This window comes from Vanessa cardui, chromosome Z (genome assembly GCF_905220365.1).
Source record: "Vanessa cardui chromosome Z, ilVanCard2.1, whole genome shotgun sequence".
In the NCBI taxonomy this organism is placed as follows: Eukaryota; Metazoa; Arthropoda; class Insecta; order Lepidoptera; family Nymphalidae; genus Vanessa; species Vanessa cardui.
The window spans coordinates 14300382-14327079 of NC_061154.1; the positions used below are offsets into that span (position 1 = coordinate 14300382).

General features: G+C 30.5%; 1 protein-coding gene across 1 annotated transcript; it reads left to right on the forward strand.

The window, feature by feature from the left end:
• Positions 1-324: 324 nt before the first annotated feature.
• Positions 325-26190, forward strand: LOC124543136. The gene is made up of 4 exons (XM_047121206.1): positions 325-654; positions 24573-24746; positions 24931-25226; positions 25312-26190. Exons 1-4 carry the CDS (start codon positions 454-456, stop codon positions 26000-26002), a joined length of 1362 nt encoding a protein of 453 aa, XP_046977162.1. The 5' UTR covers positions 325-453; the 3' UTR covers positions 26003-26190.
• Positions 26191-26698: the final 508 nt, after the last annotated feature.

Below are 26698 nucleotides of genomic sequence, written 5' to 3' on the forward strand. Positions count from 1 at the left end.
TTAATCATTGTATAAATATTATATCAGAGACATCTAGTTTACATCACAAAAACTTCTACGTGGTTTAGCTATGTTTACAACAAATTTGCTTTGCTGTATGTAACAGTATTAGTTAAACGATACTAGATGGCGTTGTTTTAGGATATAGATTTATTAAATATTTTTAAGCAGAAATATTAACTATTACACTACACTAATAAAAATACAATATTATATATAAACCCATTTATTATTAAATTTTAATACATTTTAATAAAGATAAAATGTTTAAAAAAAAAACAAACAAACGGTCTGTTTGTTATTGCCAGGTGCGTGTAACCGGCGTTCACCTTTAGTTTATTGCTCGCATCGTTAGTTAACGGTCGTGCAACTTTTATTTTATTCCTGCCCGAATTTGATTTATTCACCGATGAACTTGTGCTTCAAAATACCGCCGCTGGCTTCAATAACAAAATGCTCGCCCAGACCCGGGACTCGTTTTTGGATGACGAATTTGGAAGACCTGTAGAGTCTATTATGCGATGTGAGGACTTCAAAAGCAATTTTGCACGAAGACTTTCAAACCGATATATTTCCAGATCCTCAGTTTCTGGTTCAAGGCAAGACACTGTGTTGAAATTGCGTCCAGTTGAAAAACAGGAAATACTGAATAATGTAAGTATACTTTAAATACTATTTTCAAAATATCTATTACTATTTGGTACATGCTAAAAAGATGTATTTCAAAAGCAACGGCCTTTTTCATAAATCAAGATTCAAATACTTCAGTTACTTACGCTTGAAACATGAACTAAAAAAAATATATATTTGAAATAATAAACAAAAAAATAAGTAATTTTATAAAGTTAATAATAATAAACTGAAAGATTTTTTGTATCAAATTGTTCAAATAACTTGTAATCTTGTTTAAATTATTCCATTTTGTAACTGTTACAAATTACTAAGTATTGTGTGTCTTATTACTTATATTTTAAATTACAAAATACAATTTTGAGTGATAATTTTTAATTATTATGGGTGTTATTTTACAAGCTACATATCTATATTTTTAAGGTTACGATCTATGGATGAATTGCAATCTAATACGGATGTTTCAATTGTAATCACTGGACGTAGAAAATTTGCATTATAAAGTAATTTGTTAAATTTATTGCGCAAAGAAAATATTTTTTATGTTAAGGTTATATTTATACGTATTTGCTTATTCTATGCCTGCACAGGGCAAAAGAAAAACAGTAGCCGTATTGTCTATGGAAATTACAGAACGAATGATATAGGACATAGGTATGCTAAATTATAAAGAAATATCAAGAATTATGATTATAAATTTTGTTATGTAAATGTAACAATTGTTCTTTTTTTACTAACAAATATTTGTAGGTATATAGCGAAAGTTTTATGAAACGAAAAATAGATACTATTTATTTTTTTATTTACAGATGTATTTATATTTACACGCTTGCGTCTGTCGCGTTATATCCGTGTTAATCGAAATACTTACCAATTATTTTAGTATTTTAAGTACATACTTTTATATATTATTTTAACTAAATAAAGGGTAACAGGTTGAGTAATTGTTAGCAACAAAAATATTAAAAACCAAACGTCACACAAACCCTACTAATATTATAAAAATGCGAACGTCTGTGGGGATGGATGTATGGTCATTTGTTACTCTTTCACGAAAAAATACTTAATGGATTTGGATGAAATTTCACAATAATATAGGATCAGAATAACAATATACAGCTACAATTTATAATGATTTTATGTAATTTGGTCTGATTATAATGATACCTATCAAGTACCCGTGCGAAGCCGAGAAGGTTCGCTTTTATTGTTTAAAGCAGGGCCCTAACACGGTCAATATATCGCAAATCAAGGTATTTAAAATTTCACCCTAGAGCTTGTAATTACACTGACGCACCCTTCAAATAGGAATATTGTTTTATGGCGATTTGATATTTAAATGTGTAAATTTAATGATTAACGATGAGTCATATACAAAAAAGTAGGTTTGATACTTTTTTTAAGAGACATAGTGTCAAATTCAAACTCAAATAACTTTATTCAATATAGAAGCATTACAGTTTCTTATTGATGGTCAATTGAAAAATTACCACCGGTTCGGAAAAGAAAATACCCTGACCTGAGAAGAACCGGCGAAAGAAACTCAGCGGGTTTTTTTTTAATTTTTGTTTGTCTCATGTATTATATAAATAAACAATTTAATATGAGATGAAATAGCCAGGAGGCGATCGTTTCATTCCCAAGGTGTGCTATCGATCATAAACTCATTAATTGTATAATATATCATCCGATATAGGTTATAAATAACTAAATAAAAAAGCTAGACCTTTCCATATTTTTAAATTTAGAATAACTTCTAAATAGGTGAATAAAAAGAGTTACACTTTAATATTTCAATCGCAGTGACAGCTAGAAGATATCAGTTTAATCTAGCTAGATAAGAAGTCCCGTGTGAAACTTGGATACTCGTCACCGCCCGCGGCCTCGTTTGACTGAGTTTCTACTTATATCAAACAAGGTCAGATATTAATCATAACTTATTCGCCAACAAAGCGTAAAATAAAAAAGTGTATTTTTCTCCTGAGCGTCATGTACCACGTTACATGATGTAACTGAGAAGCGAAATTTGAATTTACATTTGAGTCAAAATGTTTATTTTTATTTGCATTAAAAAGTAGATTACGTATATATTAAGCTTATTCAAGTGTTTATTATATTAATATATTTTAAAGATTAGTAATGTGTTGCTTGAGGGTAAATGGTCCCTTTGAACCAAATCATCAACCATGGAACCATTCTGTTATGTTCCTATTATTCATTGCAATGGTGTACTCATCTTTCAAAACAGAACTTAGTGATACTATATAGAGTTAATTTTAGCCTCTAGAGTCATGGGTTAGATAGTAGTGGTAGTACCAACCCAGACGGCATTGAATCAATGGCCTGATTAAAGGCAGTTCGCACCACACAAACGATACTCAATGAAAACATCATTTTTATACGTCTGGAGATTTTGCACGTTTGAACGGAGTAATGTCAATGGGCTGATACATATATTTTTGCATTAGACATATTTTTTACTGCAGAAGTAAGGCTATCTATCATATATCACGTCAAACTACAAAGGTAACATTAAGTGAGTACTCGAAATATTACTTGAAACATACTTAAACTAAATATACGGAATATATCAAATATTGCTTACCAAAAAGTTTTCATATCGTTTTTGTAAAAAGAATAAAGAATTTTATTTTTTTATAAATAATGACAGATACTTTAAATGTATATAAACAGTTTCCCCTTTACTTTCGCAACACGTTGTAACCTTTATATGTATTCGTTCAATCGCCCCAACAGATGAAGCAAAGGCAGCCCCTACCTGTTTGACATTTAGTCCCGGATGTTAGGTAACGCTTGGTTAGCCTCTATTAAATAATGAGCCCTTTCCCATAACACAGGTCTGTCTGCTTTGAACAAAAACCAGCGTTTGATACATTGCCATTGTCGTTTTCCGTTACGTTACAATGTTATTGTTTAAAATTTATATTTAGACATTGATTTTTGTGTAAATAAGAAGGTGTTCTAAAGTGAATACATCAAATTACGTTCTTAATTTTATTAAAATATAAATAGGTATTTATACAAAATTAATAAAATTGATTTATATGATTTCAATGCGACCTCATATTTTTGCTAAATTATAAATTGATTTACAATGCAGACCTATCCTTTTATAAAGAATACGTATCATAGACAACGTCATCCATTTTGCTGTAAATTGTTTTATAAAATAATATAATATGCATAATGTGGCAAAAATGGAGTTATGAAATTTATTTTTGCATACTTCCGTCAAATGCACATGCAATTATTATTATTTTTAATAATAATATATAAAACACCGTATCATTATTATTGCTTATGTTGCTAACTTAATTTATTATTACGGGCAACACTGCTTTTTAGCACTTATTACTATATACTGCTTTTTTATTTACACAAGGATTAGCTAGGAAATAGCCCCCTACTATGCGTTTAATCTCATACACGTCTTCTCCATGTTATGTCACATTGACGAAATAATATGTGCGACGCAACTAAAAGCCATTAAAGTTTAAGAATTTAATTAGACTAACAATAAATATTAAATCTACCGACTAAAATTAGAAAATAAAGCAATTGAGTTTTATATGTTGGACAAAATTGTTCGTATGATGGCTTCACCTGCTATCTAAAACTATCTAATATAACCTATATCAAAAAACTGTCGTCCTCGATTTGAATTCATCGAGGGGTGAACAAAAAAAACGGCCTATGTCCTTTTGGGAATCAGAAATTCCAAAATTCATCTACCTATTTAAAATAGTTCAGCGGTTTGAACGTGAAGCGGTAACAAACAGTTACTTTCGCATTTATAATATTAGTTTATACTTCAATGTAATTTAATTTTGTTTCATCATCATAGTTGAAGTCAAGTGATAGTGGAAACGAGTTCTTACGTGAATGCCTTTTGACCCGATGCTCACCTGTCTAGATGTCTTGGCGACATGGGAATAGCGTTTAGCACTGTTAAGGTTTATTTTGTTTGCGAATGTTTGTGATTTGTGCTTAAATGGAATGTGACACAATGCGTTGATAGATTGAAGTATCCTTGTATACTTTATTTATTTATTTACATCTGAATAGGAGTTTTCAACTTACACTAATTATATGTTAAATATATTACAAATGCAAAGAGATTGTTAACATAAAACGTCTTAAACATGGCAAGAACTCTTTTTATTGTATCGTTAAATTAGTTCTGAGATAAATACGTCCGTAAACAAACTTTAGCTCAACGTAATAATAGTAGAAGTGTATTATAGCTGCACTGGTTTTTTTCTTTTAATAAATCATCCATCGTCCCGTTACGAAATATAGCCATTAACGGCTTTAATATACGCTGATTAGCGGTATTTAGTTAAACATTGATGTATATCTTTCAGTCATCATCGATTTTTTTAAGCATAGGAAAGAAGACGCCAAAACTTTTAACGTACCGTTTAATTTTTAACGTACGATATTTATGAAAATAAAAATTAAATAATTAAAATGATGAGTCATGTTATTTAATTTTAAGTATCATTACATAATTATTAAGGGAAAAATAAAGTTTCGAAATCTCTCATGTCGCGTCCGATCGCTGTTTGATTCTCACATGAGTTAACAGCCAAGGAGATATGAAGACCAAGGAACAATGGGTCGGCGTTATCTGCCTTTCATATCGTGAACGTTTCAACTTACAATGCTGTATGTATATATACGTTTCCGCCAGATACTTCAATTTACACCCTGTATATCACGGTGCCTGAACACGATGTGTTGTCGTTCTATTCGATATTCTAGAAACAGTAAAGGACAAATAATGTTGAGTGAATCGCGATTTTTATTTCCTGTCGCTTATATAACTGGATATTAAAAGTACAATATAGCACAATCTACCTTGGAAGTAACTCACAAAGCAATAAATATTACAGATGCATTTCTGTCAATCATCTGATTTAATATCTCGAAGCCGTTGGTAGAATTATCTATGGGTTATATATACTCTACGAAAAAAGTTAGTGATGTGAAAGTTACAAGTTAGATGCTAACCAACTATATTATCATCATAAAATCATGACCCTAGTTTTAGAGCATTTGATGTATTTAGGCCACCTTATGATCAGTGTTATCATCATAGACAGTAGAAATGTACCTCATGAACATATACGTTCATTATTATTCCTTATATTGTGTACAAAGTGAGAATAAACCTTGTAGCTAAGAAGTTGTGTTTATGTATGTCTGTAATTACACTGGCTCACTTATCCTTGAAACCGATACATAGCAATACGGAATAGTGTTGTAAAATAGCGAAAATTTTGAAATGTCCCATACCCATATAATAAAAGTCATTAACCTCCATCACATTTTCACCTATTCACATGCCAAAATTATAATGGCGAAAGTGAGGTAAATATAACCTGACACCCCTCCCCTCAAAACAGTGAAAAAAGATATACATAAATAACAATATATGCATAAAGTTCTACTTAAATACCAACTTCCTCTTAGCGTATTTCCTTTCCTCAATCGTACGAGTAATAATTTCTACAGACAGTGTTATTAGTATCTCGTGTCCAAGGGGGAAGCCTATACTTACTAGGAGTAAAAAAAAATCAGGATATTTACATGATGCCAAATGGTTTACACTCGAGCACGAAATTGAATTAGACGTGTTCCATGTTATCGGTAGGTAATTTTTATTTCTGTTGCGTGTTCTCGCTTCAATGGCTCGTAATGGCGGTATTTGCATCCGTAATAACCGATTCACAGATAAATAAAATTGTGTAATGACGTCATTTATATTTAAATCAGTTTAAATTTTTATTCGTAAATTATTTATTAAGGAAATTATTTTAGTTACGGTTATTTATTGCTGTTATGTGTTTCGGTTTGTCTAACCTGCGTTAAAATTCTCTTAACGTACGTTGTTTCGTAGTAAAATTTTATTTCTTAGTAATATTGTTGAGGCGACAGTTGGTCTGATTGACAATTTCTGAACCATCGCTTAAACGGATAATATACGGAAAACAATATGTAAATTGTTGGAAAACAATTACTACTAAGTTTCTTGCCGGTTTTTCTCGATAATCAACAGAAGGAATCAACATTTCGAAATTATGTTACAATGTTATGTGTTAAAGCTTACTTGATAAAGTATATTTAGATTTAGTTATAATATTTATAGTGAAGCTGAGGGGTGTAACATATGTAGAGGTATCGTGTAAGAAAAAAGTCAAAACAGACAGAAGTCGATCGTGCTATGTGAAACGATCGTGTAATGTAAAAAGTGAAATGCGACATCGCTTATAATAATTATAACGTTCAAAAGATACACGCATAAACGTATCCGTAAATCCGTACGTATACGAAGCGAGTTTAACCGAATAGCGATGCTGTTTCGTAATGTATCCTTTGATAAATACAATCTGATGATAAAAGTTTAGCACCTGTCAACAGCCATTGCCATTCCAACAATTCTGGTTGTTTAGAAAAAAAAAATTGTACATATGGCGAGAAAATAAAGATACATAGATTCTAATAATAAAACTAATTAATGAGGATAATATTTATAAAATGATATTTAAAATATATGTTTCTCTTTACGGCTGTAAAGCTAATAACCAATTTCTACCGGGAGAAGGTAGACGAGAAATATTGCTGCATAAATAAATAAAGATGCATATGACAAGACTGTCTCTAAACATACATCTATGTATAGAGAGAAATTATACACAGCTGGACCAAATTGGATGCATACTGCAAAGTCAGAATGGCACAATTTGTAAGAGACCTTTGCCTGATAAAAGATTCTTACAGTCTAATTTTATTAAAAAAAAAAGTATTTGAAACGTGTATTTGTAGTGTATAGTGTAAATATTAATATGTATATAGTGTATAAGTCATTTAAATAACTACTAATATGTATGTATAATGTCAACATTTCTGTGAAAACAAAAGAACAACTTTTATAATTTAGTTCTTTGTATATAGATATATATACCTATATTTATAAGCAGGTAAAACTATTAGTGGTCATTTAATATAGTAACCCAATTAAGTACGTTACCTTGGTAACAGGCATCCTTGTTTTACCTTATGGATGAGTCTAGAGCTAGTCCCAGATATGGCGCCTGTTCATCTTGACCTGAACGCAGTAACGACCAAAAGTGGCAACTCGAGACCATGATAGATTCACTGAAGCAATTAATTGTTAATAATATATTTTTTATGTCTTCGAAACCGGATTACATCGACTATCGAACTTGGACCGTTGTGTTTGACAGTCTTTCTTATAAACACGTATATGTCGACGTATAATTTTAAATCTACAAAAAGTTGAACGAAAATACATTCCGAAGAACTGATATTTTTTACTGTGAAATTAAATTCTTTATTCACTAATTAGAAATTATTCACGTCTTATTTCAAGGCTGATAAAATTTGTAAATCCAAGTCTATCCTAGTATCATATTATTTAGGCCTTATTTACTATGTGACCTTGAATACTTTAAGGTTTCAATGTACCTACTCGTATACTCGTGCGACATTTCAGATAACGCATTTATTTATCATTTATCGACAGTTACAAGAATTTAACTGTGAGATTTTGCTACAGTTTTTTTTTTCCTTTCGACTTTAAACGAAACATTAAAGCGATGTTGCCAATAAAAAAAATACACATTTTATGTGGAACCGGATGTCTCGAATGAGATTGATCGATCTGGCTTTCAAGGAGATATATTTAGATTATTGAATTGTTAGTAAAAAAAACTTTGATACATACAAAAACTTCTTTGTATCTTTATCGTGTACGTAATTATACAACTACGGATGATATTTAATTTTAGTGGGCTATTTGTATGTATTTTCGTGTCTTAGCTTTCTTAATTTGACAAAAAAAGGTATCGTTGGAAACGTCTTGATCGCCCCATTGGCCAAATATTTGCGGTGGTTTGCGACCACAACTATTCTCTAAACGACACTTAATCTACGTGTTCCATTCAAATATAAGTTATCTACTTATTGGATAATAAATCGTTGATGATAATTTGTACGAATGTCGCACTAGAATATTTTTTTTGTTTGATACTTAACAGAGCACGGTTGGATCGGTTTTCTTAATGTCTTTGAACTTAAATATTAATGAAAATACAAATTTGTGGTGTAAACTGACGAAGTGTATGTTTAATATAGATCTTAACGATACTTGATCTGAAATTCATTGAACTGTACAATGTTGATTAAAATTTTGGTGGTTAAACACTGCGGGCGGAACTACGAACGTGCTTCCGCATTTAAAACAATGTGTTTGATTGTATTAAGTATTCACATTACAAGGTCTTCCATATGTTTCGTTGAGCCGTGATGGCCCAAAGGATAGCCCGTTGATGAATCGAAGGTCGCGGGTTCAAACCTGTGCAAAAATCGATGAGTTTTGTCATTTCCCAAAAGTTTTTTTTCTGGCTTGAGTGTTTCTTTCCTTTATGCAACGATATGACTTGTATGTATTTATAATTGAACTCGTGCTCGTGTACGTACTGCTACGAGCAAAATTAGCCCCGTGTCTTCGTGAGTGCATGGAAGGAACCAGCATAAATATCTTTTTCAAATGAGAGAATGTCTGTCCTCAGCATTGGGACCTTACCAACCTCCCTTACCAGTGCTTGAGTTTATTCTAATTCTACATTTATAATAAACGTGACTATAAGATTACTTATTAGATGAGGTGGTTGGGTTTTGTGCGAGCTCTCTCTACTCATCACATATTCTACTACCTAACTGCAGTAGTATTATTATATTCTGGTTTGAAGGGTGACCCAGTCACGCACACAAGGATCATTGCAACTTTGTCTCCTAAGGTTTTTGACGCATTGATGATATGACTAAATATTATATTCTTTGAGCGTTAAAGTATATGGGCAGTTGTGACCACTGCCATCAGGGGTACATTTGCAAGTACGATAAAAAAGGTAACATACCATAAAAAAGAGTCTATAAAAAAATGACGGAATCATTTAGAGACTATATTCGTGATTATAGACCAAAATTCCAAGTAGATCGAAACTGGTTTTGTTATAGAACATTTTGATTTTGTGAATAATTATTGTTATAAAATTAAACTAAGAAATATTAATAGTAATTGAAATTATAACCAATACGTGTAAATAATATATTAGCTTTGTAAAAGTTGGTATATGTAACTTGCTTTTTATATTTCCTTAACAACATATAATGTAATACGATTGCCGTTATTTTTTTCTTTTCACTTACAAAATTATCCAATAAATAATTATGTTAATTTTAATTGCATATTTATTATGTATTGAACGACGAACATTTTCCTGTGTCAGCTTAGTCTCAATTCACTTTTTAAAGTGATTGTTATATGTAAACTCGCACATTACATTACATAATAATAAATTATGTTGCTCTTAAAAATTAAATCCTTTTGTAAATTACAATATATGTATTATATAAATATGAAACTATTACAGGGAGTTGTTGCTACAGATTGTTACAAATAGTCAGATTTAGTATAATTTGTTGAAATCGATCCTATAATACAATTAATGTTTGCTACAACTTTTTTGAAATGATTTTGATTTGATTTGTTTTTTATATAACTCCAAGGAGTTCCTATCTTAATTTCTTTGCTGTTGGAAGTTTACATATTTAAAAGCACACAATACTGGCAGATGTTGAGATTTGTTTTTATCATAATTAAAAATGTATGATATAATTATATTGTTTGAATAAATGCTATTGTTTTAATGTAAAGGTTTATAATATAAACACCATGCGTATTATTATTTAAACAAAACAATTGACTTACTTTTCATTAGAAAGTAACAAAAAACGAGATGAATGATTATTTAGCGGAAACCGGAATTTAGGATGTTGCGTTTTCTATTTTTTTCTTTATATTTAAAAACGTCGTTGTAGTTCCGGTAGTGTAGAATCACCCTTTCTCATCCTGTGGATTTCGTAAGAGCGGACTAATAGATGTGGCAGGAACAAAGCCTTTCAACAATAATCTTTAAATTCATAAGGTTTCGATTGTCTTAAATAAAAACGTTTTTATTTATTTTAATATATTCGAAAAGGATTATTCAATGAAAATATTTTATAATTATACCTAATTCACTACATTACATGATGTTTTGATTTTTTTTTACCTATTACATACTTAATACATTTTTAATCGTAATAATTATTTTAAGAAGTAAGAATATTTTTAATTTTGCATATTGTATTGCACTTATGGAACTTTAAATACTTCCTTTATCAGATTATAGTGTTGCGTAAAAAAAACACATTTTCATTTTTTATCTGTAATAGATGACCGCGCGATTTATTTCGTTCTCGAAACGGTGTCCGACATTTCAATAATTGTAACGCAGTTATTCGTGTAGGTACCCAAACAATGGTGAATGGTACCGTTGCGGTGTGGGAGGAGACGGTATATTCGCATAGCATTTAAGGCGTTCATTTGTATTAGAAATATGATGCGGATTGTGACATTTCAATACACGGATAATTTTAATACGAGTAGCGTATAAAGAAAGTCATACGAAATATCATTTTATCTTTACAAATAAGATATTTGTAACAAAGAAATGTTATGTAGCGTTTGCTCATTTTGATACTCTGTCTAGACCAGTTGCATAATAGGTTTCGAGTTTTTAACGTATAAGAAAAAAATATAAGCAGTCATTAAAAGCTATTTTATGATTTCCTTGGCAGTTTCTGTGAGGTCTTAGAAGTGTTCTCAATCATGCGAATTAAAAAGAAACACAATAATTATAACAGTCGATAGTATTTAAATTTTAGTTAAATATTTATTTTTAACAACAACATTCGCAGTATCTTTCGGCAAGTATGCAACATTATCAAACTATACATAAGTACATACATACATATATGTTTACACCTATAAAGATTTATCCTCTTGAATTTTACCTATATTAAATATTATTTTTAAGTGTTTAGTGATAAGATGGTGTAACTTTTACAATAAATACTTAAATAAATAATTATACGATGATTGCCCTGAAACTATAAATTAGTATAAAGTAACGAATTTAATCATTAAGGATTAAGTAATAGTTTTGGTGTGAAAGCGAAATAAACAAAACTTATCTCTTTATGTTATTATATCTTTATAATAAAATTAAAAAAAAGGCCATTACAAAATATTCCTCGCCGATACGTTCCACAGTTTAGAGGTAATTGACGCATAAAGAAATCATATTTTTTATTATTATTTATATCACCAAAGTACCTAGGCATATTGGAATATTTGGAGAGAGACTAGAGGTGGCCAATGAAAAAACTGAATGTACTTTTGTTATCTATTGGATAGATTTTGTAACGGCATTTAGAATTATTTTATTTTAAATTTCGTTTGTTAAATTTAAAAAATGGTTTCACCTAAACTTGGAGTTTTTTCCTTTGGTGCTGAGTTGAATGACTGATGCCCGAGATCGAAATGTTTTTATTATGAAACGTCAAATAATTACGAACTTCTATAAAAGTAAACTAAATTTACTGTTATAAATTTGTTTTTGTAGTATTTATAACTACCAATTCCGAGTTTAATATAAATTTTATATTTACAAGAACATCTGCTTTTTTGTACGAAAAAAAAAATATTCGTGTAATATTGAATGTCGTCATGGCATAAAAAAATCTACCAGTTGTTTTCGCGAATCAAATAAATATAATTCGTAAATTAAATAACTTAGTATGTTAGACCGCAGATTTGATCTGATTTCGAGGATTTTTTTTTATGGAGATAGTGTGTCTTGGGTAATATGTTAGTTTTCGTCACGGAAATGTGTGAAAAGGGGCTTAGGTTAGGTTAGGTTAGGTTAGTTTATATGGAGAAATCAATAATTTATTTAAAATAAAACCATTGTAATTTAACTTTTCGATTAATTAGAAGACAATATTTTTGAGCACATTGTGCCAGTGAAACCGATATATCATCTAGGTGTTTAATTAAATAAAAAATACGCTAACTTAAATTAGTATTTAAGTGCAAATAACAATAATTAAGAATTAAATTATGATTTGTTTGCGCAAAAGTTGTTTGCTAAGGAGGTACATGTTTGTGACCTTACTCAAATGGATGTAAACACTCTCGTTTTTTTGGCATTTTAGCTCATTTCTTGCGTGATTTAGATTGCGGACGAACATTGAAATTAGCTTTAATTGACATAACTTAGTAATAATTCGTGGAAAATAGTAACTGCCGAGTTTATTGACGGTTCTTTTCGGTAGAATCTACATTCCAAACCGATGTTAGCATGTAATGGCTAACCTAATATTATATAGGTCTTATATAATTGTATAATTATGTCTCTAATTGGACCGTCTCATTATTTTATCTCTTTGCACATCATTTATTTACAAAGAGTACAGGTATATACTTAATAACGATAATTCAAGTCAAATGTGTAACTGTAGTAGACCATTCAGTACACGTTTAATGAGGTCTAAGAACCCATAGTTCTAGCAAGTCATTAAGTACATATAATGCCTAATTCTACCGTTACAGTTGGAAAACGATGTGTTGTGTAATTTAAGCGTATAAGTAAAAATACTTGTGACTCATGCTGCCCGGATCCCGACAATTTAAGTAAATGTATGGCTCGCGCACCCAACCGTGGTGAACGAGTTGCTGTTATCTACCAAGGGAATAATAAAATTGTGTTTAGTCACTTTTCTTTTACTCATAGTCACTACTGCACTTCGATGGAAATTATATAAATGCTTTTTTTTACATGTTTTTATTTAACTTGTAATGTACGGGTGAAATGTTTACAACTCGATTTAGAAGACATCTTTCAAGCTGATTTTTTTTTTAAATTATTCTTCAATGTTTTTGTTAATATTTTGTACATAAATATTGCTACTTCCAATGTTGAATTTGACACAGTCTAGTTAATGTCTTAAAATATTCAGGTTGTGTTTAAATGTCGGGCCATCATAATTATTGAGTTCAGTATACACTCCGGCGCTTGTAAAGCCTGCCGTCCTGTCGATTTGTAATTTTTTAATTTATATGAATTGGAAACTCGTTATTTTATAAGTTATATTGATATATAGGTACATATTATTGATGATATGACGATACACGTTGAAATTATTAGTTTTCTATTTGTTTATGTACTCCGAGTTTATACGATGAAATAATTTCGCAATAAACTATTTCATGATACGTACGATATGGTAGCGACGAATCTGCTATTTCTGGTTATGCTAATTTTCAAATCTCGTCTTTATCCGGTTTAGATAAATAGAGTACAAATTTGTGCAATACGCGTAGATTTTTTTAATAAAAAATCCAATAAATTGTACGAGAATTGCATTAATGTTGAAGATCAAGTGGACCATCCAGGCATTAGAATTTATAAATACGAGAAGTCTTTTTTCTCTCTGTAAATTTAGCTGTATAAAATTAGATTAGCCGAATTAATTATACATTATTCTTAGAGCTTATTATAATTTTATCTCAAAACATAATATATATTGTTATTCGTTTTCTCTTACGTAACCGAAATGACCCGAGTCATTTGTTATGTTGTGTAAACGTTTTATAATGAATAATTAAATAAAGAATAGGTACTTAAAGTAAAGCATTTTAACTCTCTTTTTCTCATAAAATTTTATACCCACTTAACTTCTGAATGTGATTTTCTAACAGAGGAGTTGAATACTAAAATAAATTCTATCTTTGTACGTTGTTTTCACAAGCTTTTATTGAACTAGCGATGGTTTGTATGTGTGGGTGCTGCAACTGAATTTTAATTATTATTTTTTTTAATTTTAAATTTTGAACCGAAAATTGAGAATGCCCGCTTTATGTCATAGCTGTTATGTGTCTAGGATTTGTGCAGTGGTTGAAAATTGATAATTATCATTGTCAAAATTTTGAGTTGACATAGTTGGTTTTTTTCAATCAAAATATTAATTACGCTTCCAAAGCTTGTCAGTACCTAGCGAACTAATTAACCAAGTGAAACAAAATAAAAAAGAAACATACTATAACAGGTTATGCATCAATAATTTCAATGAAATAAATAGCGTGTATAATTATAGATAATGCAAATAAAACATCTATTTTATTTATTTTTATATTAAAAATGACTCTCACTGGCTTTTCTGGCTCAAAGGCTTTTCACTGGTGCAGTAGGGATCTCTTTTAAAATTTTATGTTTGTATGTATGAAATACGTACGACGGCGATATCGACGGTATTCAACAATCATCGTTATATTATAATCAAACACTAAACCTAAATCTATATACAAAAGTGAAATGATACTCACTGATTGATCACGAAGAATCTATAACAATTACAATTTTGAAATTTGTTCGGTAGGATCCTTATAGGGTAAACACATAACACGGGTAAAATATATTATATAAATTTCGTGTAGTTAAGCCGCTAGCTACATATAAACCTATGCCTATTAATGAAAACCATACGCTATTGGTATTAGTTTATTGCGTTCATACATTCAGACCGACGCGGCTGACTTCGGTTTATAGTATGCAATAAATACTTGTTATTAATTTTATTTTACTTCGCGGTTTAATTCTATATGGATCAGCTCTTTCAATTGTTATTTATACTTTTTGTATTGTTTTTTAATTTTAAAAAACAGCTGTGTATAATTCGGAATGTAATGCTTCATTGAATCGCCGATCTTTTCATTTCGAAGAATACACGATTGTTAAAAATAACCATTTTCGCGGCGACTTTTTATCGTACTTTCCATTTTGCAACTTTCAGTAGAATTTCAACTGACAACAGTTATTTAAAAATAAATACTGTTTCTAGTTATTTTTTTTTTATAAAACGTAATACACCTTTAAAATGAAATTAAGTTTCCTACAAATAACATTAAAAAAGTAAGTAAAGTTAGTCGGTAAGTGTCACGTTGCTTGGCTAAAGCATAGCTGCCTTTTGTATGAAAGGTTAGGAGCTTAATTCTTTACACTGCCCTATAAATGTGGCTTGTTGGATGTCTTTAACAGGTTTTATTTGACACACGCAGATTTTCTCATAATGTATTCCCTCGACCACGGAATGAAGTGTGACGTCAAAAGCGTACGAAAATTCATACTAGGATACCTGTATTTGAACCCATAATTATCGGATCAAAATAAAACCAATGTTTTAAATCTTATTATAAAGTCAGAGCCACACATGCAACTCGTAGGAGTTCCGTCGGTCGCCGTCGTAATGCCCGCGACGCTTCATAAATACGAATCGGGCACCAGCTCTAATATAAGTATATAAAATACAACCGACACGAACTGAAGACGTGACGGCTTACAAGGACAACTACACACATCTTTATTTTAATAAAGTTTTATTATATAATTTAGTCTTCTTTGTATCTTAAATTTCTTTTTTTTTTACACGCTGTATAATAGTGTGACCTGTTATTTTATGTATTATTCATATCTTGAATCTTAATTTTAAATGTTTAAATTATAATAATCTAATTTATTTTCAATATGAAATAATAAAAAAATACGTAGTTTAACATTTAAATAAATAACAAAATAATATCAAACTTAGATATTTTGACGCTGGCTTGGACTTAACTATTCAGATTCTTTTCATTTTTGTTCATTACTTTATTTATTCTTCTCATATTATACTTAATTATAATTAAGTTGCAAGTAAGTCGATGACAAATAATTTAAATTGATCGCTAAAATTACCTAATGAAATATACATCTAATTATATATAAACAGACAAAACCTACTTACATTGGGATCAGAGTAATGTGTGTGAGGTTGTCTCATATTTATTTATTATTATTTATTAAAACCTCACTGTTTCCCCCATTGTCTACTGATTGCGTTTGCTTCTTTATGTTTGGTAGTCATTGTCGATCTTTAGTGTTTCGAACAAAAAAAAAGAAACTTTCCTTTTACCACTACTGACATGACAAATAGAATTATGTTCTAAGTATCATATATTTTCTATAATACTGTAAAATAATATAGTTTCAGAGACAAGAGTTCTATATTACCCTAAGAGGGCAACACATACAAACAAACAAGATTTACCTCTTTATTAATATAAGTGTAATAGATAACCAAGTTATAACATTTAATAAATTTAAACTTAAAAGAGCCATATTAGCGTGGCTAAATACCCTGGAATATGTCAACCTCGAAAGCTTATTTAAATGAGACAGTCACAAATACACACACACACACACACACACACACACACACGCGCGCGCACACACGCGCATACACACACAGAGAGAGATAAAATAATTGTATATTGTATTACTTTACTTTAACCCTATGAGCATGTTATGTTTGACCTTATTCTTTGTTTGTTTATTTTGTTTTTTTATATTTGACTTATGTTAAATGTCCGATGAATTAGCACTGATTTCTAAAATACAGTTTAATCTAGTTTAGAAATCAGGGATACAAAAGTGTACAATCATTGTAGTAAGATATAAATGAATAAATAAATACAGGAGGCAGTTGTCGACAATTTCTAAGTGTTATTGCGTCGCGTGTAGACTTCCTAAAAAGTTACGTAAAAACACGTGAACGATCAAGCGGTGAACTGCATTTGAATTGTTTTGTAAATAAATTTAACGTTAGAAACGCTGAATGTAATTTTGGAATGAATGAATGATTGGTAACATTTTCAATTTATGGAAACCACTGATATTTCATTGTAATATGATTGATTTATAAGAAAAAGTGCCAATCATTATATCTCCTGCTCAGCTGTCAGAGTGTATACGTATTATGTAATCAAAGAAAATACACAAAAAAGAAATATAAAATATCTTATCAGCAGACGTTTTTTTTGCATTTATAAATATTTATTTAAAAAGTTACATAAAAGATTTAAATATACCGTTAAAACCTCGATCCATAAGATACTTGGTGTTTTAAATTTCTAATTCTATGCAAAATAGTCTGGGAAGTAAAGAATAGTCTATGGTAGGCAACTAATACTTATTGATAATACTAGTTAATAGTCAACAAACTACAAATCACTTGATGTTAGCTGAGAATAATTATAAATTTGAGACCTGTTATTACTTTACAACAATAACAACAGCAGCCTGTAAATACCTTTCTGCTGGGCTAAGATCTCTACCTTTGAGGAGAAGGTTTGGAACATATTCCATCACGATGTTCCAATGCGGAATATACGTGTGGCAGATTTTTTATGAAATTAGGCACATACAGGTTTTCTCACGATGTTTCCCTTGACCGCCAAGCACAAGATGAATTATAACACAAATTAAGCACTTGAGTATTCAGTGGTGCGCGCCTGGGTTTGAACCCGCAATCATCAGTTAAGATGCACACGTTCTGACCTCGGGACCATCTCGGCTCTCATGACTCTCGTTATGACTTTACATATTACTAATTTATGTGTACGGTAAACTATCCAGAAACGATGTCCTATTCCAGCATTGTGCACTGTGCAGTCGTCCATGCTTGGATAAAGGTAACAACAAGTTGCCTTAAAACAAATGATATCGTGCTCATTGTCTCGCGTGACTTGTTCGTTATATACACTTGTCAGGACGAGGGTAGGGCGCCATCGCCGTAGCTTCCGAGGGCCCGCAGCGGATGCGTTCGTCACGCGCCGTCGCGTCACGGGTTTGCCTCACCACGCCAACCGACCGATTCGAACGTTCGAGGGGTTCTCGACATACAAATAACAAAAATCACGTGCCATCCTATCACGAATCATTTTACAATCGTTGTATTTTAACCTCATGCACCAATTTATCATTGACCGATTTAATTGTAATCGAATCCAGGCTTGCTAAGATTGATTACAGCGTACAGTTGGAATAGAATTTATTTAATTATATATTACATTTTACAAATAAACAAATTTAAGTGAAGCATTAACGTCTGGACTATATATAGACTAGATAGACTACACTAGTACTTAAAAATATTTATTTTACAAGCAATTAAAATAAAACTAAAATGAAAAGTTTTATAAAATAGTTAAGTTAAAAGTAAAATCGTAGTTTCGTGTATGAAATTGAACGTTACCTTACCTTAGTAGGTAGCCTAGCCTTGGACCGTGGTTCCGTGCTAATGCATCTGACATCTGAGAAACGTAACCAAGCACCTCGCAACTGGATACTATGTAATAAATCTTTGTGTAACTAGTTAAATAGGTCACTGTGTGAAACATACAACAAACGTGTCACCGACGACTACATTTTCAAACTTTTTATTAGAAATATAACTTGTATGTCATCTATACGAGTTTTTTAAATTCAAATTAAAAACGTCGTATAAGACAAATCTAAACATATATACAACAGAATTTCTACCACACTTACACTAGGTTTACACTATAAAAATAATATCGAATTAGCCTTTAACTTTTTTATATAAGCTCTTTCAAATCGTCAAGTATATATATATCAAGTATTTATTTATTTGTTGAATTAAAAAGTTCGATTCGAAAAGTATATTGTACCTGGAAAAGCACAGTAGGTAATAACTCATTTGTACCAATTTTACTCCTATTAAATTTAAATACATATAAATTAAATGTATTATACATATATCCTGTATCGCCGCTTCAAATGCGAAAGTCACCGACGATGCGTCTGTGGAGATTAGTTTATATAAATAAATAGTGTCATCATCAGATATTATGTCGTGTGTTAAAGTGACATTCCATACTCATTTTGTACACTGTATCAATGGGCCATCGCGTTTGATTGTTCGCTGTTAGCACGGATGTTGTTGACTGCCCTACTTTATTTTATTACCATACATTTTTACGCTTCTATAGTCTACCACATGTTTTTATTATAGAAAATTAAAGAATATATATAGATATGTAGATACATTTTTTATTTTATATCACTAAATGTAGAACACAATATAATTAATACGTTTGTACCTACAACGAAATTTTTATTATAATTATGGCTTTGTAGCGATTTCTTCTATATATCTTCCATATAGATATTCAATAATATTTAAAAATGACTGACTACAACGCACAGGCTCAATTGGTGGGTTTGATGGGAGGGTTTTTTCCAAAATAATTCCTTCCTTCCAAAATAATACATTCCTTTTGGAATATAATCGAAAGCAAAGAACTAACTGAAAACAAGGTACTTTGACCCCTTCAAAGTTTAAAATTCATTTCCTACGTGATTAAATTAGGGTATGAATTTAGTTTATCGATTCGGCAATATGATAATGTATACCTTTTCTTTATTTAATTTAAAAGGTAAGAGAGCCACATTCGTCAGTATCTGTTCCCACTACAAGTGAACGAAAGCCAAGTAAACGACATTTTAAGTAAAATTGACGCAGTAGATTTTGTCGATATCTGTCTATGTTATTTATTTATTCATTAAGGATTTGCATAAAAAGGCGTTTTGAACATTGACGAAGCTGTTGTCGGAACTTTGGAAGTAAAATTAAAGCGAATATAAGGTATTATATTAAATATGGGAAAGTTTTCTATTATAAATAAAGATCTAATAATCGAGATTTGTTACCAGTGTACTCATATCTAGATATTAGTCAGTTATATCACTTGAAATACGTAAATGTTAATATTTGTTGATTCTTTCATTGGCTGGAGCACGCTATATGTTAATATGTATATATAATTTTGATATGATTTGCAAGTGTTAATTAAAAGTTGTTTATATGTCTAAATAATAAATTCAGTATAAATTTTCATTAGGATCCAAAAATAAAATAATTTTCACTGGAGTGCTTAGTCCATAACATAAAAATATTATCAGTGCGGGGTATATATTCTATAAGGCGGATCAGGTTGCTAGTACATATAATTTCAAAGGTAAATGTAAACTAAATTCATATCAGTTTTGACATTGAATATCAATAACAAGAATGCATTTGAGTAGTGATAGTTTAATTTATTTAATACTTTGCAAAAATAAAGCAAAAATATTGTCTAATATACAAAAAGTTTAAAAGGCAATCTGATTCATTTATTCGTAAAATTATATTTAAAGTTATGTGGAATATTAAAATTAAATAATATTTAAACAAATGTGAACTGTAATTATTGTTTTTATATTTATTTTAATTAAGTTTTTAAACTGTTTAAATGATTTCATTTCTACAGCATAGTCTGATGCAGTAATTTCCATTAGTAATTGACCATGGTCGAGAGGTTACGTCGGATACGCGAACATCTTATAAGGTCTTTGTACTTTTCAACAACTTGCTCAATACGTTTAGCCTTCTAGTTGAATCCGTTTTTTGGAAATGTTTTAATGATATGCCAAAATAATCTATATAAATATGTTTGTATAATAGTATTTATTTCACTGTAAAACATTTTTGGCTGCTATTAAGTATTATTTAAAATTTTCCAACAAGTTACTGTTACTGTAAGGTAAGCTCACATAATTATGTGACTCATTTAATTCTGTGATAACGACTTCCGAAGCTTCTATCGTTTTAAATGAGTAAGATACACAACTTCAAACTATACCTTAAGATAGGCACATAAAGTCTCTGTTACTATGCAAAGTTTCAGCTTCACTGTGTGACAGAAAAAGGAACAATGTCGCGTATTGTCTCCGTGGCGCCATTTTTTATTGGTTGCCGGCCACTCGCTGTTTTGCTCCTTTAAATTATTTGTTTTTTAATAGTAAACATTATTATATTTATCTGAAATTTGGACTATTTGTGAAAAATAGAATATATTTATTGCTGCCAATATTAGATTTTAATAAATTTGAATGATATTTGAATTTTACCTTATTTATGGAGGCTCAAAACTAACGTCTTTTTTGGATAACCATAGAAAATAGTATCACCGAATTAAATAAGGTAAAGTATCTCACATGCTATTTTCTATGTTAATTGATACTTTTATTACAATTAAATGACAAAGATAAATCAAGTATGTTTAATAAAAAAGTATAAAAAGTAATTTGAACCGTTATGTTGATATTTATCTGAGTTGTTATTTTTATTATCACTTAATTAAGTGAGCTGGTACTCACATGATGTTTGGATGAAAAATGGAGCTGACTGGATTACATGCTCATTCTGTACTCATCCTTATCACACACATTGCCAAAGTCAGGATGTTAGTGACAAACAGCAAGTTTTTATGTGCGATAACTGCAGTATTGATAATTCTAGTAGTGGTTAAGAATAAAATACACCTAATGTTAATTAAACTATTCCATCTAATAAATACCTACTCATTAAGAAAATATAAAGAATTAGGTAAAGACTAATTTCTTGTTATGTTTAATTTTTTTTATTAATATGTTAAATTTGCCTAATTATGTGATAATAAATAATAAATACTCATCTAATTGTGTTATATCAGAATTATGATATTGCTATCGCCGAATTAAAGTGATTATAACAGAATTACCAAAGTGAACGTGTGATTTATAAAGCCATGTTAGGATAAGTTCTTCATTATAAAACTAAGAGATTATGACTTAAAATAGTAAGTAAAAGACTGATTTATGTTCCTACAAAAAATAAAATATTTTGATTAATATTATCCCGGATTTTATTGGTAATATCTAAATTATCACAGAATAAGGTGAGAACACCCTACTTGTTAGTATCTTATTAGTGTTAAGATGCTACAATTTTACTATAAATTTGGTGTGTTTGGAGACAGAGGATGTGAAACAAAATTCTCATAAAAATAATTCCGACAGTTTTCTTGGTTTTATCAATAGATAAGTCATAACTTATTATGCGATTTTTATGTCATGTGTTTAGAAATCAATACCTCTTGGTATAATTACTAACTTATAAGAATACCTATTTATATTATAAGTATTCACTGACTCGGCCAAGTTGATATACGGATGCAGATTCCGAGTTTCTTGGTTCCAATCCCTTTCGGACCGATAAGGTTATCGAGTTTGCCAACAAAAATATCAATATCAGGACTATCTCTTGAAGCTGGAACTGTGTATATAGCCGAGCCTCGGGTAAAATACGTTAACCCAATGGTATTGTCAAAATCGGTTCAGGCATTCAAGAGATTACCCAGTACAAATAGACGCAGACGGACAAAAATTTAAAAAAAAAAATGTTTTTTGCTTATGGTGTATTGTGGTGTTTCTTGGATTTTGTTATATGTATTGATATGGCGTGCGTAGTAGCTTTTTTCCCTCGAGATTAGCCGCTGTGATCGAAATTGGACAGGTTGGATAGAAAAAGTTAAAATCTTTTCTCAATATACGTTTATATTCGTTTGAAAAGTCGCGATACGCACAGACGAAAGAACTTACGGGAAATATAATCCCGCAATCTTTCGTCAGCTGTTTAATAAGAGTCAATATCACACCGCGTTCTAATTATGTCAGGTTTATGTTACTTTGTACCGTTATTTCTTCCCATTGTTTAAACTCAGTAACACAGTCACTAACCCATCCGTAAGGGTAGACTGGGTCACATATAATGGTTTCTCGATTTAAAACATTTTTATAAAGGGTAAAAATGTTAAATTTATGCCGTTCTTTATCCAGATAGAACAAGAATATAGTTTATTATCGGACTCAGCGCCACCTACTGGGTCTAATCAAAACCATACAGAGAAAATACACACAAACAATTTCAACGAAATTGGCGCAGAGTTACATATATATTTTTTAATTCCATTTCAAACTAATTCAAATAAAAATGTTTAACGTAACTCGTAAATAAAGCATTATCTATTTAATTTAGACGATACATACTATTGAATGATTGATCACAGAATTGTTAAGATTGATTAGTTTAGTTTAACAATAGAAGGATCAATAAAGTTACAGCGAACGTTATATTAAATTCTATCAATTCATCCCACATGTGAATCAATTCAATGAACCGACGTATTACTATCCAATAACGGATGCCGAATGAGATTTTTTTGTTTACATAATCTCATGGATGTCAATACGCTACTTAACAACAGCCGTGTGACTTGTATGAATACCATTTAGTAGTTCTGCTCCCAAGTTTTTACCGCGTTTTACACAAAGAGGATACCGTTATTTGATCTGTTTTTAGTGAATAGCTACTCGCTTTGACTTCGCATGGTGACAATAAAGCGTTCTTTAATATATAGATAATTTATCTATTCTATTCAGGAAATATCGTAGCCCTATTCTTATCAATTTAAATGTATTTCTAATGAGACTTAATACGTAAATAACGTTTAAACTTTCCTATAAGTAATAATTTAATAGTTATTATTGCTGGTAATGTATGACTTTATTACAGGTTTAAATCAATTGGTTCCACTCAAGTACATTCAACCATTACAATTTAATGATCAAAAATATATCATTTGACAAATAAACAACATGAATAGTAACTTTCTTTTGTTTGAAAATTGTATTTATTATTGTAGGTTTGAAGAAATTGTCAATCCATTATGGACTACATATTTATACAGTGTTATAGTGAATTATATCTATGCCAAATAATAGTTCTGTTCCTGTTTCAATAGTAAATGAACCACTCACTGGTGTTAGCTGAATTAAGGATTGAAGACTCCGTGGTGTGTGGAATATTGACGGTGATGTTTGTGATTTAACGAAGATGACCATTTATCACCAATTGTATTCAAGATAATAAGGTGATGAATATATACTGTATGTCCATCACCTTATCATCTTGAATAGATTTATAAATTCGGTATTTAATATCTACCTCGAAAATATAACTACTTCAGAATATCGATTCTACCGACAAGAATCGGTAAGAAACTCAGCATTTATAAGCAATAACCTTACTAATGCTGTCAAACTAAGCTGTCTCAGCAACAATTTTAGTGAAATCTCTTTTTGCGTTTTATAACTAGGTTTCGTAGTGGAATTACAGTTTAATGACAAACAACAGTAGATTGACACAGTTTTTCAACAATATATCTCATAAATATAATTTTGTTTTAGGTTCCAGAAAGAATTGAGCAGTGTTCTCAACTTTCGAAGAGTAGTAATTTAGAACAAAATGGAGAAATCGTCAAGCCACCAGATAAGATGATCAAGCAGAATGCTGATATGCGAGGCACGGAGGTAAACGCTTTAAACATGGAAGTGGACACATTAAGGTGGCAGCTAGCACAGGTAACATTGAAAAAATATAAATACTTTATTGGTGCACCAATGTCAATTATATTAAGAATAAAATTGGTATCGATTAAGCACTGCGAAATGCTAAGCGAATTATTTGCTGTGTGCGAAATTATTGTAATAATGTTTTTTTTTTTAAATATTTATAAAATGTCAATTTGAGCGTGATCGTTTTCAGACCGAAGCCAACAGGCAGATGCATATAGCTTTACTTAAGCAAATAGTAACTTTTCTAAACAGAGTTAAGGAACACATTGAATGCCAAAAACATGAACCAGACGTAAGGTTAGACGCCGTGTCCCCGATGGTGTTCCCGAGTACCCTAAACATAACCGATTTGCCCCGTTCCCGATCAGTTTTGCATGTCAGTAAAAATCTTGATTACTCGATAAGCCCTGTAAAGAAAATGAGTACAAGGAAAATCAGCAAATCGATTAGTAATGTTAACGGATATAAAGATTGCAGCAGCATTTGGTAAGTGAGATTACGCAATTTTAATCATTAACATTGTTTACATTTTTATGTTGTAGGTATTAAAGTATTCAACTCTCATTTTTAGGAGTCATTCTAAGTTATCATTAGTCTCCGAAAACGAGACTGGTCAAAAGCTGACAGAGGAGATGTCAAGGTTAATCACTCTTGCCAATACAGTTCTTAGCACTAAGCTTCCTGACCTAGCGTGTGCATGTCTCGGTAATCGAACCGAATCAACTCTACAATTGACTGAAGACGCGAAGAAAGATGAAGTGACAACGCAAAACGTAAATGCTTCTCTAAACTTGTTTAAGAAAACAGAAAACGAAAAAAATGTCCTAAATACGAGTTGCAACAGCGAGGCTTACAATGGCATAACTAACAAATTCGCAGACATGGAGAATAGTATTTTGAATGATTTTATTGTATCGCAATCCCCGCTTAGTTTCGGGTCGGAAAACAATTCTTCCGGTGTAAAGCTATTCGAACGAGAACAGCCGGGTACGCAAAACGGCTTAGTTACATCGTGTGGGAAAGTAGTACAAACAGTTGACAAAAGAAACGATTACAATGCGTCATCAAATTTTATAGAGGATGAAAGTGGTTTTTCGTCCATGAGTTCGTTTCAGGAGATCGGCATACCGATCATAAGTATAATACCACCGTCTCCGTGCAAAGAGGTTGAATATTTGGAAGAAATCGCTGACGAAACAGAAAAATGGAAAACGGACACCATTGAATTGGATAAGCAAAGTGTTAAAGTATTTTGGGTTTGATTTCTTAACACCGACACGAACTGTTTTGACACTGTAATACGATTACAATATTTGTAAATCAAATTTAATGCTTGCAAATACGATTTGCTTTTAGGTAACATTCAATGTCATTAACTTTATTTATGTCTTACACTAAGTTACAAAAATAATTATGCCGTTTTTATTTATAATAAAGACAGAGTTTTAAATGGTGTATTATTTAAAATATCTAGAGAAAATGAAATCACTAAAACCTCGTTATTATGTCAACGACCTTGTAACTAAAAAAAAAGCAATTTTGTTTAGATTGCCTTTGAGAAAATTTGTTTACAAGTTTTAGTTCTTGTGTATTCAGTTTTAATAACGTTACTTATCATTATTTTCTAAATTTTTTAATATATAGCTACATAATATAATACAGTTGTGTAATACTTAAATAGACTAATTATAATTATTGGAGCAAACAACTTGAACTTGAATTTATGCAAATCATTAGAGATTAAAAAATAAAATTTCTTAATAATAAGGCTAGTATACAATGAAAATATTTCTATACTATCATCCTAGTGTTCACGAAAAATCACAGCCTATTGTTTCACATAGGTTAGACACACGATTGATCCGTAGGTATTTGTCTCGTACAGAGTAAGTTACAAAAGTGGTGTAAACGGAGTTTTGTTAAATATTCGTTTTTCTTTTTAATTCGAAATTTGAAAG